At 41.1% G+C, this 15,747-nt stretch overlaps 1 protein-coding gene across 1 annotated transcript in view; it reads right to left on the bottom strand.

Moving 5' to 3' along the window:
- si:ch211-57n23.4 (immunoglobulin superfamily DCC subclass member 3) overlaps positions 1-15,747 on the bottom strand; it is a 28,008-nt gene that overhangs the window by 11,132 nt on the left and 1,129 nt on the right. Inside the window, exons 2-6 of the mRNA XM_058618511.1 lie at positions 8,823-9,128; positions 6,667-6,811; positions 5,643-5,773; positions 5,343-5,480; positions 5,098-5,256 (exon numbers count right to left, since the gene is read on the bottom strand). Of these exons, the coding sequence (XP_058474494.1) occupies positions 5,098-5,256; positions 5,343-5,480; positions 5,643-5,773; positions 6,667-6,811; positions 8,823-9,128 (879 nt within the window). The remainder of the gene's footprint in view (positions 1-5,097; positions 5,257-5,342; positions 5,481-5,642; positions 5,774-6,666; positions 6,812-8,822; positions 9,129-15,747) is intronic.

The raw sequence follows: 15,747 nt of genomic DNA on the forward strand, positions 1-15,747 counted from the left end.
TTTGAAGGAAAATACATGATGTCAGCGCGTGATCTACAAAACAAAAACCCTTGTAATCAAAACAAGAACATATATTAATCTCCAGACTTCATATGTGTATTAATAGTCAGAATTTTAAATGTTTTTTGAGTTTAAATAGTGATATAATACATCATTTTAACTCCTCTGTGTAGCTGTTCCTTGAGCAATAATTTGGGGGTAAAATAAATGGATATTTCCCCTTTATTGTTAGACTCTCTGTGTCTGTGTGTGTATGTGTTGGGGGGGGGGTCATTATGTCTCCGGGGTTCAGCTGTCCACCCCTTCATCTGTCCCTCCTCCTCCTCCTCCTCCGCCACGTTAGAAAGTGTCAGGCGTCCTCGGCCGACCGCTCATCAATCGATCCATACTCTGTTATTGATCAGCGTTTGTGTTGACCTTGAGTTTCACTGCGTCTCACACGTCTCATTAAGTCCTAGTTTAATCCCTGTTGTCTCTTATTGTTTGATTTTACCTTCTGCTGAAGCTGCATATGTTTTATTGTTTATTTTTTGTCTATGAACTCTTATACGAATTCATCTCGACCATAATTTTGGTTCAAAATCCCAGTATAAACTAGTTTTAAGTATGTTTCTGAAATATTATTATTATAAAATAAAAAAGTACAACATTTAATTCATAAATCTTGAAATTGAACTTTACTACATTACTAATATGATTGTTTTTACTTTCCAGCATTGAATATGGAATACTCATATTATGGTTTTCCTATTAAAAGTGATCAAAGTTCATATTATTATAGATTATATCGCATTACAGTCACTTAATTTTGTACTTCTTCATTGTTTAATCAGATTTTTCTTATAGTATGACTTTTTACTTATTTAGTCATTCTTAATAAAAACATGTCTATATTCTTTATATATATTTTTTGTATTGTCTTTGTATCTGACTTGTTTCATTTAATCGCTGTATTAATCTTATAGTCGGACTATTTCTACAACCTTTGGTATGTATTTCTTACATGAGCAACATTTGTTTGATGGCATATTATTGTGAGGACAAGAAGGAAACAATATAAAACTATACTATATACTATAATAAACAGTAAAAAAGAGTCTCTGCTGTTTCAGGTGTATATAATCCACTTAATCCCTGCAGTAAATGGTGATTTTAAAGTGTCAGATTATTGTGGCTCAGAGTGCGACACCAGTTCTTCACTGTGGGAAAGTTTTCTCATGATGTTTATGCAACATATGGAAAGTGAATCTGCAGCTGATCTTATCTGGATAATGGAAGGGAGGGAGGGAGGGAGGGATGAATTAAACACACCATCCTCCAAAAATGGCTGGACACCCTTTGTGTGTGTGTGTGTCACTATACGTTGACACCACAGTTGCCCTCACCCATCTGCTGGGATGCTATCCATCTTCCAGCTCTCCTTAATTAACCCCTGAGACCACGCCTCCTTTCCACTTCCACCTCCCTGTGTGTCCACCCTCCCTCCTCCACCTCCTCCACCTCCAACTGTTTCCACAGCGCTGACTCCTCCTGTTAAAGCCAGGGGTCGGGGGTCAGAGGTTGCAGGTCGTTCTTCATAACACCCCCCCCCCCCCCAACCTGCCTGCCCAGCACCTTGTGCCCTGAAATGACCGTCTAGTCGCTCCACACTTTTTTTTGTCTCTTTGTCCCCGTGTTGTGTTGTGACCGTGACCACACACACACACACACACACACACACACACACACTCAGACAGCAGCTACTTTAACTCGTTTACACTGAACTTGACTCGAGGACAATGCCACCATAACTTTGACTCACTTTCACATCTGTGTTCTTACAAAACTGATAAAAAAATCATATAAAAACTCATCACTATAGAACTTTTTTAGTCACGTCTCCGAAACGCCAAACTATACTACAAGTTTAATTTATTTGGGGCTCAATAAAGGTTGCAGAACTTCTGAAAACGAACTAACCCTAACCCTGTGTGAGAAATATTAAAACTAGAGCTGAACGATTTTGGACAGATATTGTGACTGTATGTGATTTCATTTGTGATATTTCATTTTCAAGCCAAACTTGAGTCACATTAACACACTCTAATACAAGGATGAGAACTAAAAAAAATAACAAAAGCAAAAGAGCCAAAATGCTCTCTGAAGCCACTGTATTCTACCATACAGTCAATTTCGAACTAAAATAGTTGAATTTAACACTAGTCTAGAGTGTATTTTACTCCTTTTTTGTGTTTAAGTATCCATAAGTTTTGTTTCTAATGGAAATTTGCTAAATTGACTATTTTAGTGTTACTTTACCAAACTGACTGCATATAATAAGACAGCAGATACAGATATACAGTAAATCTCTGATATCTGATGATTGTTGCAGAACGACATGGATGTGTTTTGGTGCCTTTGTTCTCTCTGAAGCTCAGAATGATCAATAAAATCATGAATATGTTAGAGATCGGTGCCTCCTCCTCTCCTCCTCTCGTACACCTGAGGCTCTGCCAATCACACTGAGTCAGCGACAGCAGGACGTATTGATTGATCCGCTCACGAGGCCGAATTCTGTATATGAATAATAAAGATTATGTCGTTGAGGACAAATCTAATATAACACGTCAAGCTGTGGCTCAGGATGCAGATATATATATACGTGCTATATATATCTACCTATCTATATATATATATATATATATATATATATATATATATATATATATATATATATATATATATATATATATATATACGAAGGTAGGTGTGAATGTGATTCACAGTCTCTGTGTGTGGTCATTAAGAGAAGCGATATACGTAGAGGCCGACCGGTGACAAACACTGAGAAAGTGTAGATGACGTTCTATAATCATATCAAACATCCGCTCTGTTCACAGTAATATAAATAAACGCAGGCGGCTTCTTCACAGTGTTATGTTTTGATAAATATTCACAGCATCTATTTTGCTTTTGCCCTTTTTGACGTCATTGACCTACATTTTTACAGTGAATTACAATTTTATTTGTAAAATTGTTAAACTCAACAAGTTGTTGACGTTATTTCTACTTTTATGGCCCGAGCTCTCACACATCGGTGCATCTTTTATAAACTTAACATTATATAAATGTACTAAAATAATGGAAAGCTCAGTGATGCGCCACCCAAAGGTGAAACGCAGTAGGACAAAGCCCAAACTAAGTTGCTTCAAATTTCACGTAACCTGATGGGAAACATGTCACAGCCCAAGACGAACAAAAAAGTCAATTGGGGTCATGAGCTCAACCAAACAGGAAGTTGAAGCTTGGAGATTTTGTAAATAAACACACAATTTTGGTGAATTTAAACACGAAACAGGAAGTGGCCTGTAACTTCGCCGTACCTGGACCAATCTGCTTGAAACTTCACATGTGACATGAGAGACCGACCCTGAACTCATCTTTGAACATGAACTTCACCCAACAGGAAGTCAGCCATTTTGAATTTAGCTGCCATTTACCACAAAACAGGAAGTCGTTTGTATCTTTGCTGTATATTGACCGATCTGCTCAAAAGCAGTGTCGGGGCATATAGTGCCACCTGCTGGCTGTGTTTTTATTTTTTCTATTGTGCAACTATTGTTAAGTGCTTTATACTCCTATTCTGACCTCCACTTTAAAATAAATGGAACGCTTCCCAAGCGTTTTCACTCCAATCAGGCTTTTATTGAGATTATGTGTCGCCACCATAAGCTTCACTGTATCTCCGCTCTCGAGCTGAAGACCCCGGGTGCATCTGAGGACTGAGGATTTATAGTGCGTTTTAAAGAGTTTAATCCGACGTACAGGCAACATACATCATCCGCAGAAGAAGCACAGGCTTTCAGTGAAAGTCCATCTCGTCCCTAACACTCAGTGAAGTGAGCTGCTAACTGAGCTGGCCTCAGAACGGCCAATGAAACGCACAGATTAACGACAGAGAGAAATATAAGCAGAGCTGCGTGCGTGGATATCTGCACGGTGATGGATGAGTCCACGTCACAGACAGCACACACACACACACACACACACACACAGCTGAACACTGGTGTCAGCGCTTATTTGCTATGGAGGAACTTGGAGGGGTGTGCATATATGCGGAGGAGGTGGAGCAGCGGAGAGGTGGGGGTCTCACACCATCAGTGTCACCATACAACAAACACAGGCCCCAAGCTGCCCGGACCCCACCCCCACTAAACAGCCGGGGGCAGAGGTGAGAGGACAGGGAGGAGCTGTGGTATTGACCCTTGTCCTCCTTCTGTCTCCACCGCCAACACCATCCCCAGTTAATACGGTCAAGTGCACACACACACATTATGTTATATGGTTATATATTATGTTATGTTTTTACTAAATTCAAGCTCTTAAGACTCACTGGTCCAGGGTGAGCAAGGTTTTTCATTTTTGAAACTGGTGTTAATAACAGTCCCTTGAATAAATGTCAAATTAACAACTGTGGATATAAAGCAAATGTTAAAAGTTAAAAATAAAAGCGAATATTCTCAGGTCCAGCACATGGGAAGTAGTGAAAATAATTCAGGGTTCACAGCATGTGGCTCTGACAGAAAACAGGTCATGAGATGCATTCAAAGACCCTGGTAAATGTCAGCACTTCTGTGGACTCCATAGTACGTTGAGTTTCTTCACATACTGTACTATGCTGATTTGAAACTCTAGAACCTGAGCTCACTTTGACTCTGACCATTCCTGCACTAACATTTTAATATACTAAAGGGACAATCCAACATTTGGGAAGTAAAGTGCTTTACTTAGCTCTTTAATTTCTATCTTAATTCCTCTTTCCTAGAGACTATGCATAGTTAGAGACTATGGGCCTTTTTCACAGCAGCCATTTTGACATGTTTTGGCCAAAAATCCCTGATATTGAGGAAACTAAATGGAACAGCCATTGTTCATTTGACCATTTTCACCTGTGCTTTCTGCTACTGTGACCTGTCAAAATTGATGGCTGATGACGATGATAAATAATCCCAATCTGTTCCCTCCTAACAGAGAACTGAGCTACTGGAATCCTGATGTTTTCGCCTGTTGGATCAGTTCTGAACCCTCAAGCAGCAGCAGATTCCGTTTGTTCCTCACCTTGTACCACGAGTCGCCCGAGCGCTGTGCGCCTCATTCTGGTGCCGGGCCGGTTTGCAGCGCACACGTACACACCAGAGTGCTGAATGGACACGTCTGAGATCATCAGGTTCCCTGTTCCCAGAACCTGGATACCCTCCACCCCAATGGAGCGTCCATCTAATGGACACAAAGAGTTGGTTTGTGAGATAAAATTCTTTTTAAAAAGGCTGATTATTCATTAAATCAGAATGTCTCATGTATACCTAGCCTGCTCCAGGAAACTATAGGCTTTGGGTTTCCGGTGGCGATGCACTCTAAAATGGCTGTCTGATGCACGGTCAGGGTCAGATTCTGAGGTCCTGACAATATGACTGGCTCTTTGTAGATTCTAGAAGCTCCACCTGCACAGAAGGCAGAAAAAAAAGTGTTATTTTGTCACTTTAACACAGCCAGTTTCTCCTGAAGCACTTCAAACACACACTGCAGCTGATTTAATTACTGTTTTAAAATTGTCTTAGCAAGAGTAAGTGCATGTCCCTAATCCTGTGTGTGTGTCCACCTACCCGTCACGTTGAGAACGGCCTCGTGGCTGTAGCGAGTGTTGGCTGGGTTGGTGGCAAAACACCTGAAAATGCCGGCATCCACCTGTCTCACACCCGTCACCTGGAGAATACCCATGGGCAGCAGCGTGTACCTGCACAGAGAGAGAAGGGGGAAAGGTCAGGGAGTGAGTGAGTTGTCATGAAACTGGAAAATTCTATGCACAAAATTGTCACTGTGGCCTCAGATTAACACAGCTAACCTGTATTCAGGATAGTTAGAGCAGTTAATAAACTCTTTTATGACTTGTTCCCAGCTTGACCACTAGCGATATTAATATAAATATATTAACAATACGACAACAAAAAGTTAAAAAGAAAGTACATTATGGACCGTTTCCAGAATATATACAGTCAAGGCTTGATATTTACAGTCTGAACTGTTGAATTGTTGCTATTATTTGCACATATTTTAAGTCAGGATGGTGTTTTAATTTACATTTTTATAGATAGGATGTCTCAAATAAACTGACTTGATTTGGATATGCTGTACAAAAGAAATGTGTTATGTACTGTATGTAGTCTATTAATGACATTCCTCCTTAATAACCTTAAATGCTTAAAGTGGGGTTAACAGGAGAGATCAGCGACAGATTTACTCCTCGTCCTCATGAACTGTATGACCTGCATCATCAAACGGGGCCTTTCCATACTGTAAGTTGCATTCCCCCCCCCCCTCAAAGATAATTGCAGTGTTTGAGTGTATCTCCTGTTTTTACGAGATATAAATGTTTACAACATGTAGTTTGAAAAAGGTCACAGTTTAAAGTACAGCTCATATTCACGTCAGTTTACGATTGATTCAACATGATTTATCAGTAACATAAGTGCAGGCAGCTCCACGAGCTAAAAACATGATAGTTTTTAATCATAAACATCATCTGTAGTTCTTTAATCTTTCCTTGTTCTTATCTAGTCTGTATGGGGAGACAGGAAGCAAAGAATCGAAGTATATTTATATAGAAAAAAGGTCAAAAGCTGGAGTTACCTTTTGTCTGTGGTGCTAAATGGAACGTTGTCTTTCTCCCAGGTGATCTTGGCCTCAGGTACTCCATTAATCTGACACTGGAAGCGGGCGACGCCTCCCTCGTCCACAGTCATGGACACCGGGTGGGTGTGGAACTTGGGTAAAGCTGAGAGAGACACACAGAGATCAGCGTTAATGAGGAAAATATGAAAACCAGTTCTACTTGCAGTAATCAATCTGTTTAGTAATGGATACACACTGTAATCCTGTGAAAAACACTGACGCTGGAGGGTTTCTGCTCGCTTTTATCTGCAAAAATAACCCAGTTGACGTCAACAGTACGTTTCCATGCATGAGTTGAGCTACGGTGTATTAAAACACTAGTGGGCCATTTATTCTGGGTTAAAATGAGATTACACAACAGCCTCTTTCTGTTTTTTTAGTGTAAGGCGGTTTCCGGTTTAGCATGTAGCTAGTTGTTAGCATATAGAGTGCCATTTAAACACTTATTACCATCCATTAACATAGAAAAATCCCATTATTTGAGCTAGCAGGGCATATAACCAGCCTCCTTGTCCATTAAAAACATTTATTGGACTAATTTTCACCATGTTTTTTGACAAAGTTGTCTTACTCTTTATTATTTCTGGGTGTTAGCTAAGAGTGGGAACTCGAGCAGATCGAGTCTGACTCTGGTCCGATTGATCCGAAGATCAACAGATGCTTTTCTCCAAAAAATGTTACTTTTTTATTCACTTGACTGGCCCCTAACTAACCAGACTAGATACTCACTGGTCTAGGGCCATGGTTCTCAAACTGTGGTACGTGTACTACCAGTGGTTTGTTTCTCAGAGGTTACTTGGTATAAAAAGATTGAGAACCACTGGTCTGGGGTTTTAGTCTGACTGAAGAAATTCTATTTTAGTACAATTTGATTAGTAGTAGTAACATGTTTTTTCATTTGTACAGCCTCAACAGTCATATCCCTAACTTTATCTAACCTTAACTAACTAACTTTAACCAGAGCCTCTGAAATCAGGTTGTGCGCACACACACACACACACCCACACACACACACACACACACACACAAATAACAAATAACCTTGTGGCCATAATCAATAACGGTGTATATTATGGAGGAGTGGTCCGCAAATGAGTGAGGGTCACCATGGCAACTCATTGCACAGAGGTAAAACCACTTAAAGGTGCCCATAACTCTCTTGGATTATCCATAAGCCCCTGCTTTTATTGTGAGTGACGAGGAGGGAGCGGCCGAGGTACATCTAAGTCTAGTTGTGACACTGGTGTGTGTTTTTAATAGTATATATACAGCACATGTAGGCATTAATGTACACACTGTGCACTGTTTCCTCTGAGCACAGAGCAGGGTTTTTACAAGTGTAATGTATATATAATGTAGAGTTTTTATCACCATGTGAAGCTTCATTACCATTATAACAAACACTGTGGGATGTTTTGACAGAGTATTCAGTTAAATAAAATCACCTCTGCTCTCTGTGGATAAAGTCATTTAAATAACTGTTTATTTTAATTTTTCCCACATGAGCAAGACTCACATCATTAGTTTCTCGGCCTCACCGCTGACTTTACACCGAGGTCATGTCCTTACTTTTCCATTTGTGTTATATTTCTTAACATTATTATCATAAATCATATTTAATACATTTTGTAATTGTTACATTCTGATGTAGGGTGTTGTTGGTATTTTCTTCATTTTGATGACAGTACATGTGAGCCAACATGTACTGTCCCAGGGATTTGGTTTGCTCTTTTGGTTTGGGGAGGAAAAAGGAAAAAAACTGTTTAATAATAGAGTGTTGAATCTAAAAAAAATAATCTTTATTTTCACTGTTGAAGTGAAGTTCAGGGTTTTTCTGACAGCCTTGTGTCCTGTTTTACTTCTTTGCAAACCATGGGACTCTGTTTTGTTTTGGTTTCATAAATACAATTTGAGAATTTAACCATTTACAGCGAGAACACGTCATGTTTTTATGGATTTTTACTGTGTTATCAAAACATTGTGGTTTTAATGAAGAGGTTGTTGACTTTATAGGAGACACTTATATATCCTTTTAGTCACCTTTCCCCTTTATCTCTAATATTTATTTAACAATTTATCTATTAAGACTTCACGTAATCCATCTACAAACTTACATGCCAAGGCGACCTTGGCCTTGCGGCTGACCAGCAAGCCGAATCGGTTTTGGGCGGCACAGTCGTACTCGCCCACGTCCGATTCGCTCCCCTCTTTGCGTTTCTGGAAGCTCTGGATGAACAGCGTGCCGTTCGCCATGACCTGCACCCGCGGACTGGTGGGCAAAGGCACGCCATTCCTGCGCCACGTCACCATGATGGGCTCGTCGCCCTGCACCCGGCAGTCCAGCATGAGAGGGTGATCCCTCACCGCAATCACGTCATTGGGCTCCTGCAGGAAAGAGAGTTCTGAGGCCAGACAGACACCTGAGGACAGGAGACAGAGACAGAATCACAGCTTGTGTTACAATATATAGTGTACATTATATTTCAGTGATAGAAACCTTCAAGATGGTGAAGATTTGAATTTAGACAATTCAAAGTCATTGATTTCTAATTGAGGTTTAAGAATACAGTGCTGCCTCAATGTTCTTTCCAAGTAGTTGTCAAGGCAACAAGGCCAAGATCAGACTTGGATCAAAATATAAAATACAAGATACCAAGACCAAGAACAAGTCATGACTAGTCCACTACATGCCCTTTCTTGTTATTGGTCTTGGCTCAGAAGTTGAGGATCTGTCAAAAATGGGGATGTTTACCATGTTCACAAGACAAATGAACATTTGAACACTCCCGTATGATGGTTTTCTGAAAGCTCTGACTTCAGGTTGCATTGTATACGGTGAACAAACCAATACTTGGCAACATGTGTCCAGCTAAAAGGTTTCTCTATGGATTTACCTTCAAAGAAAGCTCTTTTGTATGGTTAAAAAGGCTTCAATAGAGCGTAGAGAGAGATGGGACCAGGGTTAATATTGATCTCATATTTCTGTGATCTGTCAGCTATATACATGTCCTTTCGGATTAGACATTAGCTGTCATTATATCTTTTGTTTTGCTCTGCTCAACTGCGATTACTAATGGCACTCAAGTACCTCAAGTCTGCATCTTCAGTTGTTGCATTAACATGAAATGAGTCGTCTGGGGGAACAAAACCTTGAACCGTTGAAGGATTTGTCAGGAGCAGGAAAAATTATGGTGTATCATTTAAAAAAAACAATAACATTAAACTACGTCTCCACAGACAAAAGCATAACCTTCTCAGTCGGACACCGAGCATCGGGGAATCCTACCCCAGAAAAAGAACTGTGTCGACACCCAAGAAAAATCATCTTATTTGATTGATGGAGCATTTAATTTTGCGGCCTATAATTCTTTTACTGATGAAGAGCCACAATGGCGGCTGAATACCAGCGAACCATCCAGCCAAAGAGCCAAAACAACAATAGCCAAGTTGGGGAGGAGAAGACTGGCAAAGGTTGCCGGGGTCAAGTTAGGAGATCCTCCATTGAGGCTGGGACCAAGGGTGACAATGGTGTTGTGACAATGCTTATTCGCACCCAAATCCCGGCAACCTCTGTAAAGTCTCCCATCAGCTTCCAGGCACCCAAGGGCACCATCTGCCCCTTCTTATGCATCCCCCAACCCCTCCCTTCTCCCCCAGTCCTTTCAGATCCATCTCTGAGGTGACTTTCCCATGCCACCAGACCAGCTCTCCGTCACCCTTGTCCCCTCTCCGCCATGACCTTGGTGACGCTCTTTCAGCCCTTTTTGGTGTTAATGTTCTCATATGCATAGAGCCTTGAACCCCTTCTTTGCGTCCGCCACTTTTCTTCCCAGCTGTGAACCCAGTAACAATGCACTTGCACTTGAACCTGGACAATGCCACATCAGTGTCGCCACAGCTCAGTCTCGCATCTGTTCTTTCAAAAAGTAGACTTGTCCTTCCAACACAAACAGTTGTTTGTTGTCCACATGTGAACTTGACTCTGGGACGTTTTCGTGGATTTCTGTCCACTACCTCTTTGAAGGCCAGCTCATACTTTTTGCTAATGGACTGACACATATATATATGTATATTACACATTTATATTTCTTATCTTTAGGGGTGGGGATCATTGTGGTGACAGAAATCTCAGAGCTCCTAAAACCAAAATGACCCAAGTTAAGTTCCATTAAGTTCATCAATACCAATCTTCTTACACCAAGGATAAAATACATCTTCTCACATAGTAGAGCTGAACAATTTGGTGAAAATATCTAACATTTTGATTGTGATTTAAGTTTGAAAATATTAACTATTATGCTTTAATGCAAGGGTGAGAACTACAACATACTATGTATTGCTTCCAACTTACTGCAATTTCTTTTGGTATTGGTGTAGTAGAACACCAAGATTGACAAAGATTTATTGATCAGACTTACCACACACTAAAAAAATAAATCTAAATGTAATAAAATAAGAGCAATACGTATTATATATAACATAATATGTTATTCCAACTTTCTACAAATCTAAGTGCAATGCAACCCGTTTTGTCTGATCTGTTTTTTATTGTGGTTTTTATCCACTTTTTTATGTCCTTTGATTTTTACTTTACTTTTAGATGCATCTTAGTGCCTCTTGTGAGCTTCTATGCCTTTTATTTATTCTTCTGTACAGTGTTCACTGTGGTTGTTTTAAAAGTGCTTTACAAATAAAGTTGGATTGGATAAAATCAACCAGTCACTTTAACACTGTGGCACCAAACAGTGGAATACAGTGTATGCTACCGTTCCTTATCTGATGCTAGTGGTTTCATTGTTTCTTCTTATGGTCATCTCATGTATGTACTTTTGTAATGTGTTATGTAGCATCAGATGTAAATTAGCCACTGGCTACAATCTGACATGTTTACACTTCTTATGTCTTAATAAAAGAGAAATAAAGAAATGTAGCACGGCTGCTTTCCACGGGTATCGACTAAAAGATAGGATAGTAAAAAGTTAAAAGTAACTGTTGTATCGTGACAGTTTAACTGGCCTGGGTCGGCTCAAAACTGGTTTACTTAGAAGCTAAGACAAACGCGTTAACAACGGAGACGATATAATAATCCAACGGTGAATGTTTATAGGTGCGTTTTTGACGATAAGCAGTCGCTCTACTATGATAATGTTTTTTTTTTGTGTTTTGGAAGTGCTGTCTTGTTGTGTCGTGTCTACATGTTACCATGACTGCCTTCAGCTATAATTCCACTGGAAATAAGCAGGTTATTGACAAGGCGCTTGATGGCGGTGGCTTTGAGATTTTATAACATCCCATAACAGATTGTCACATACTATATAAAACACAGCCATGAGGCACAAACAAGACCCTACCATTCTCCATCCTCATAATCTGAAATTAGCTTTATTGACATGTCACATTAAGAAATGAGCACTGGCCCTCCTTCCTACGACAGAACCACCAACCCCCCACTCTCCGACCGTCCACCCCCCCAGCAGATGTAGCCAGCAGAGGGTGTACTGGTCAGCCGTGTCTGGACAGGCTGATAGAGCTCTGCAACCAGTGAGCCTCTCATCCCTGAGGCCTGGTAATGAAATCTGGGGTCTCCCATGGGGAGGAGGGACATGTATTGTGGCCACACTTATCCAACACAGTTTTTAGGCCACAGTCGACACAACATTATGACCAAATATCTGTATAAAACACAATCCGGGACAGGTTTTCATGAAGGTTTACAGGTTTTGGAGTGATGTTTGCACCCTGGAATGATGTCACAACATCACTCCATGGTCTTGTTTCCAGATTGCGTGATTTTTGGATGAATAACACTGAAGTATTTTAGACTCCAGACTGGAGGAGTTCAACATATCCTTCATAAGACGTTCCAACGAGCTGAAGCTGCGTGGGGTGTGATTAAGTGTATAGCACTGGAGATTGAAGCGTTTTCACTATAGGGGTACGACTATAATGAGATTTTTTTTTGTAAGGAGGGGGGGTTGGTTGGTTGGAAACCCCCCCGAATCACCCTCTTCCCTTGTCACCCCGAGCCCCTCAGAGGTCATGGGAGAGTCAGAGGTGAGAGGGATGGATGTGCAGATGAAGGAGGGAGGAGGATGGAGGGTGAGGGAGGGGGCAGTTTGTGTCCAGCCTGGGTTTGAGTCAAACCCTCTGCTGCTATTGTTCAGGGAGACGACTGCACCTGAACTTCACACGTTTCTGTCCAGAGTCCAGACAACATGAAAAACAGACATGGAAAAAGAGGGAAAGAGTCGAGGGGGGGGGGTTGGTCCTTGATGAACATCAAAATATATTTTCCTATATTATTTTTCTGTTCCTCCTTCCTCATTGCTCAGCTCAAGATGTCACGGTAGAGAAGTTAACCGGTCATATGTCCAGTTAATCTATATAGTCAAATCTAGAGTTCAAAGTAGAATAAATTCAAGTTCTGAGAGATTTGGAAACCTGATTTTAGGGATAAAAGGAAAGTGGGTCCATTCCAAATTTAGTTCCTCTCCCTTTACTACACTTTGTTTTCAGAAGAAGCAGTTAATCATCTCAGTCTTTATAACCTCTCTAATGCAATATCTGGAAGAGTTACTCATTAGTCAGGATGGTTGCGATGGTGATGCTGATTTTATCCCAAAACTACTTGATGATTTGAACCAAAAATGTGTCTGTTCCTCCTCAATAGATCATTTAAAGTGGTTTTTCCTTCATGAATCAGCTCTGTGATGCTAAACTCTGCTCTGCTGCAACAATATGACTCTGTTTGCTTCGGTCAGCTCCACAGCAGCAACAACAGCGCCTTCAATAATAATTATTCTTTTTTTGTGGCCGTCAGCTCAGTCATCACAGAAGCTGCCATTGTCAGAGTGTGAAACAAACTCCGCTGAGAGGCCTCGACTTCATCCATCAGCATTTGTCTCAGTTTTTCCACCACTGTGAGCAGACTTGTCTTCACATTAACAGGATTTGTACACATGTATTTTCTCTCTTTCTTTGTTTATTTTTTATCTATAGCAACATTTGACAGATGATCGTGTGCTTTTCTGTTCTCTGGGCTCAGGACGTCCCATCTGCATTTTGGGGGGGTGATTGTCAGTGCAGATTGAAGAGGCCTGACAAAAATCAATAAGCAATAATGTCTAATGTGATTGAAAATAGGGCTCCTTTAATTATCCTGCAGGTTTGAGACCTTTTCTTTCTATTATTCTGCAACGACTCTTGTGCTGCTGCTGCATGAATGGCTGAATATCTGTGATAAGCCTGTGTGTGCATCCATTTTACTCATTTTATGGTATTTAAGAAAGGGAACTTCAGTGTCGCTCCCTGATTTGTACCAGAAACTTGATTCGTTCTGCGAAGATGTGAAACGTGGCCACAAAAAAGTAGCCATAAATTCTGCACATGTGTAGGACAAATCAGGTTTCGGGTAAGGAATGGGACTCTACACTTTGCCTTGTTAGAGGGTTTTTCCAACCATGTTATCAGCAGTTTTTGGGGGTCCTTTTGCTGACCACACTACTGCGTGTGCTGATGTAAACAGGAACCTAATGCTCTCATCTGAAGTGGTTTGCTGAGTTTATCAAGAAGTGAAAAGCACACATTTGTGATCAGTGAGGAAGCAAACGCAAACTGCATCGTCATCACCAACACGAAAGGTCCGGACTAAAAACACAGCTGCAGAAGAATTTTGTTTTGAGTTTTGTGGATCTGGAACTCATATTGTGGGCTGTTTATTTCTTCCTTTTGGGGTCAGAACAATATTTGTTACACAGTTGCAGAATTATGTCTTTGAGATGACTCAGCACAAATGTATTGGACTAAATTCATTATTAATAAGTGGTATCGTCCCATCCCTGTCTGGAACTAGAACATAACAATCAAGGGTCTTCAACACCAGCACCACCATGTTTTCACCCTAAAGATTAGGTAGGAAGACTTGGAATATGAAGACGCTGAAAGTGGACATGTTGGCGTTCCGTCCACACAGAGAAGGCGTTTTAGTACTTCTTCTGTTTTTGGTGTAACGTCGCCTACAGCGCAACTTACAGTCCTGACACATGTATGACAGCGTTTTGCGTAGTTTTGAGTAGTTTCGTGTGGATGGAGATATTTCCTGAAACGATGCCGTCTTTACGTGGAACTTTCGTTCATGTTTCGTGTCGTTTCTGTGTGGACGTGGCCTTAAAGTAGATGGATTTCAGTCTTTCCCTGCTTTCCAGTGTTTGTATAGTGGGACAAGAATGGTCGTCCTTTCAAACGGGTGACGTCTTAACTGTGCAAGTATTAAAAGACTGTTCACAGCCTGTGTTAAATAAAACATCATGTGAACTCCAGCTTAATACTGGATGAGGCCCGCCTACAAAATGTCCTACAATCGTATCCCTGCACGCTCTGAAATCCTGTTAGCATTCGTCTAAACTCTGATCACAGATTGAGACATTAGTGTGTTTTCAGTCCCACTGCCCGGAATCACCGTCTCCACGGGGTCTTTGTGTCCCCGCTGTGGTTTAAACCAAGGGCTGTCTCCATCACGGACACAGTGTGTGAGTGGGTGTGTGTTGGGGGTTGCTGAGGGCACGGTCACGGGCAGCTGTCGGGGGGTGGGGGGGGATTACCTTTTACGCACATATCTTTAATAAGGTCTCAATCCCAGCGCAGACCGGGGCAGTGTCATGTAGATGAGGGTGTGAGGGTCAGGTCACTAAAAATTGAGAGCTTCAGGGATGAGGGTAGGGGGATGGAGAGGAGAGGAGAGGAGGTGGAGATGGAGGTGGAGGGGGGGACAACTATTGTGTCCATGGTCTGCCACCCCCTCCACGGACTGCTCCACTGACCGGGACGACTCGGAGCAGCAACCCCCTCCTAAAGGTCGGAGGTCACTGACTCTGACCCTTCACCGTGGTCGGACCTAAACACCGTCTGCTCTCACGTCTCCTGAATTAAACATTTTTTTTGTCTCTGTGGCTCAGTTTTAAAGTTTTATGTGGAAAAAACCCCACAAAACAAGTGGAAACAGAACTTTATCTGCAGATATTTAGGTTTTTTTAGTCTTAG

Source organism: Solea solea, chromosome 20 (genome assembly GCF_958295425.1).
Source record: "Solea solea chromosome 20, fSolSol10.1, whole genome shotgun sequence".
Lineage (NCBI taxonomy): Eukaryota > Metazoa > Chordata > Actinopteri > Pleuronectiformes > Soleidae > Solea > Solea solea.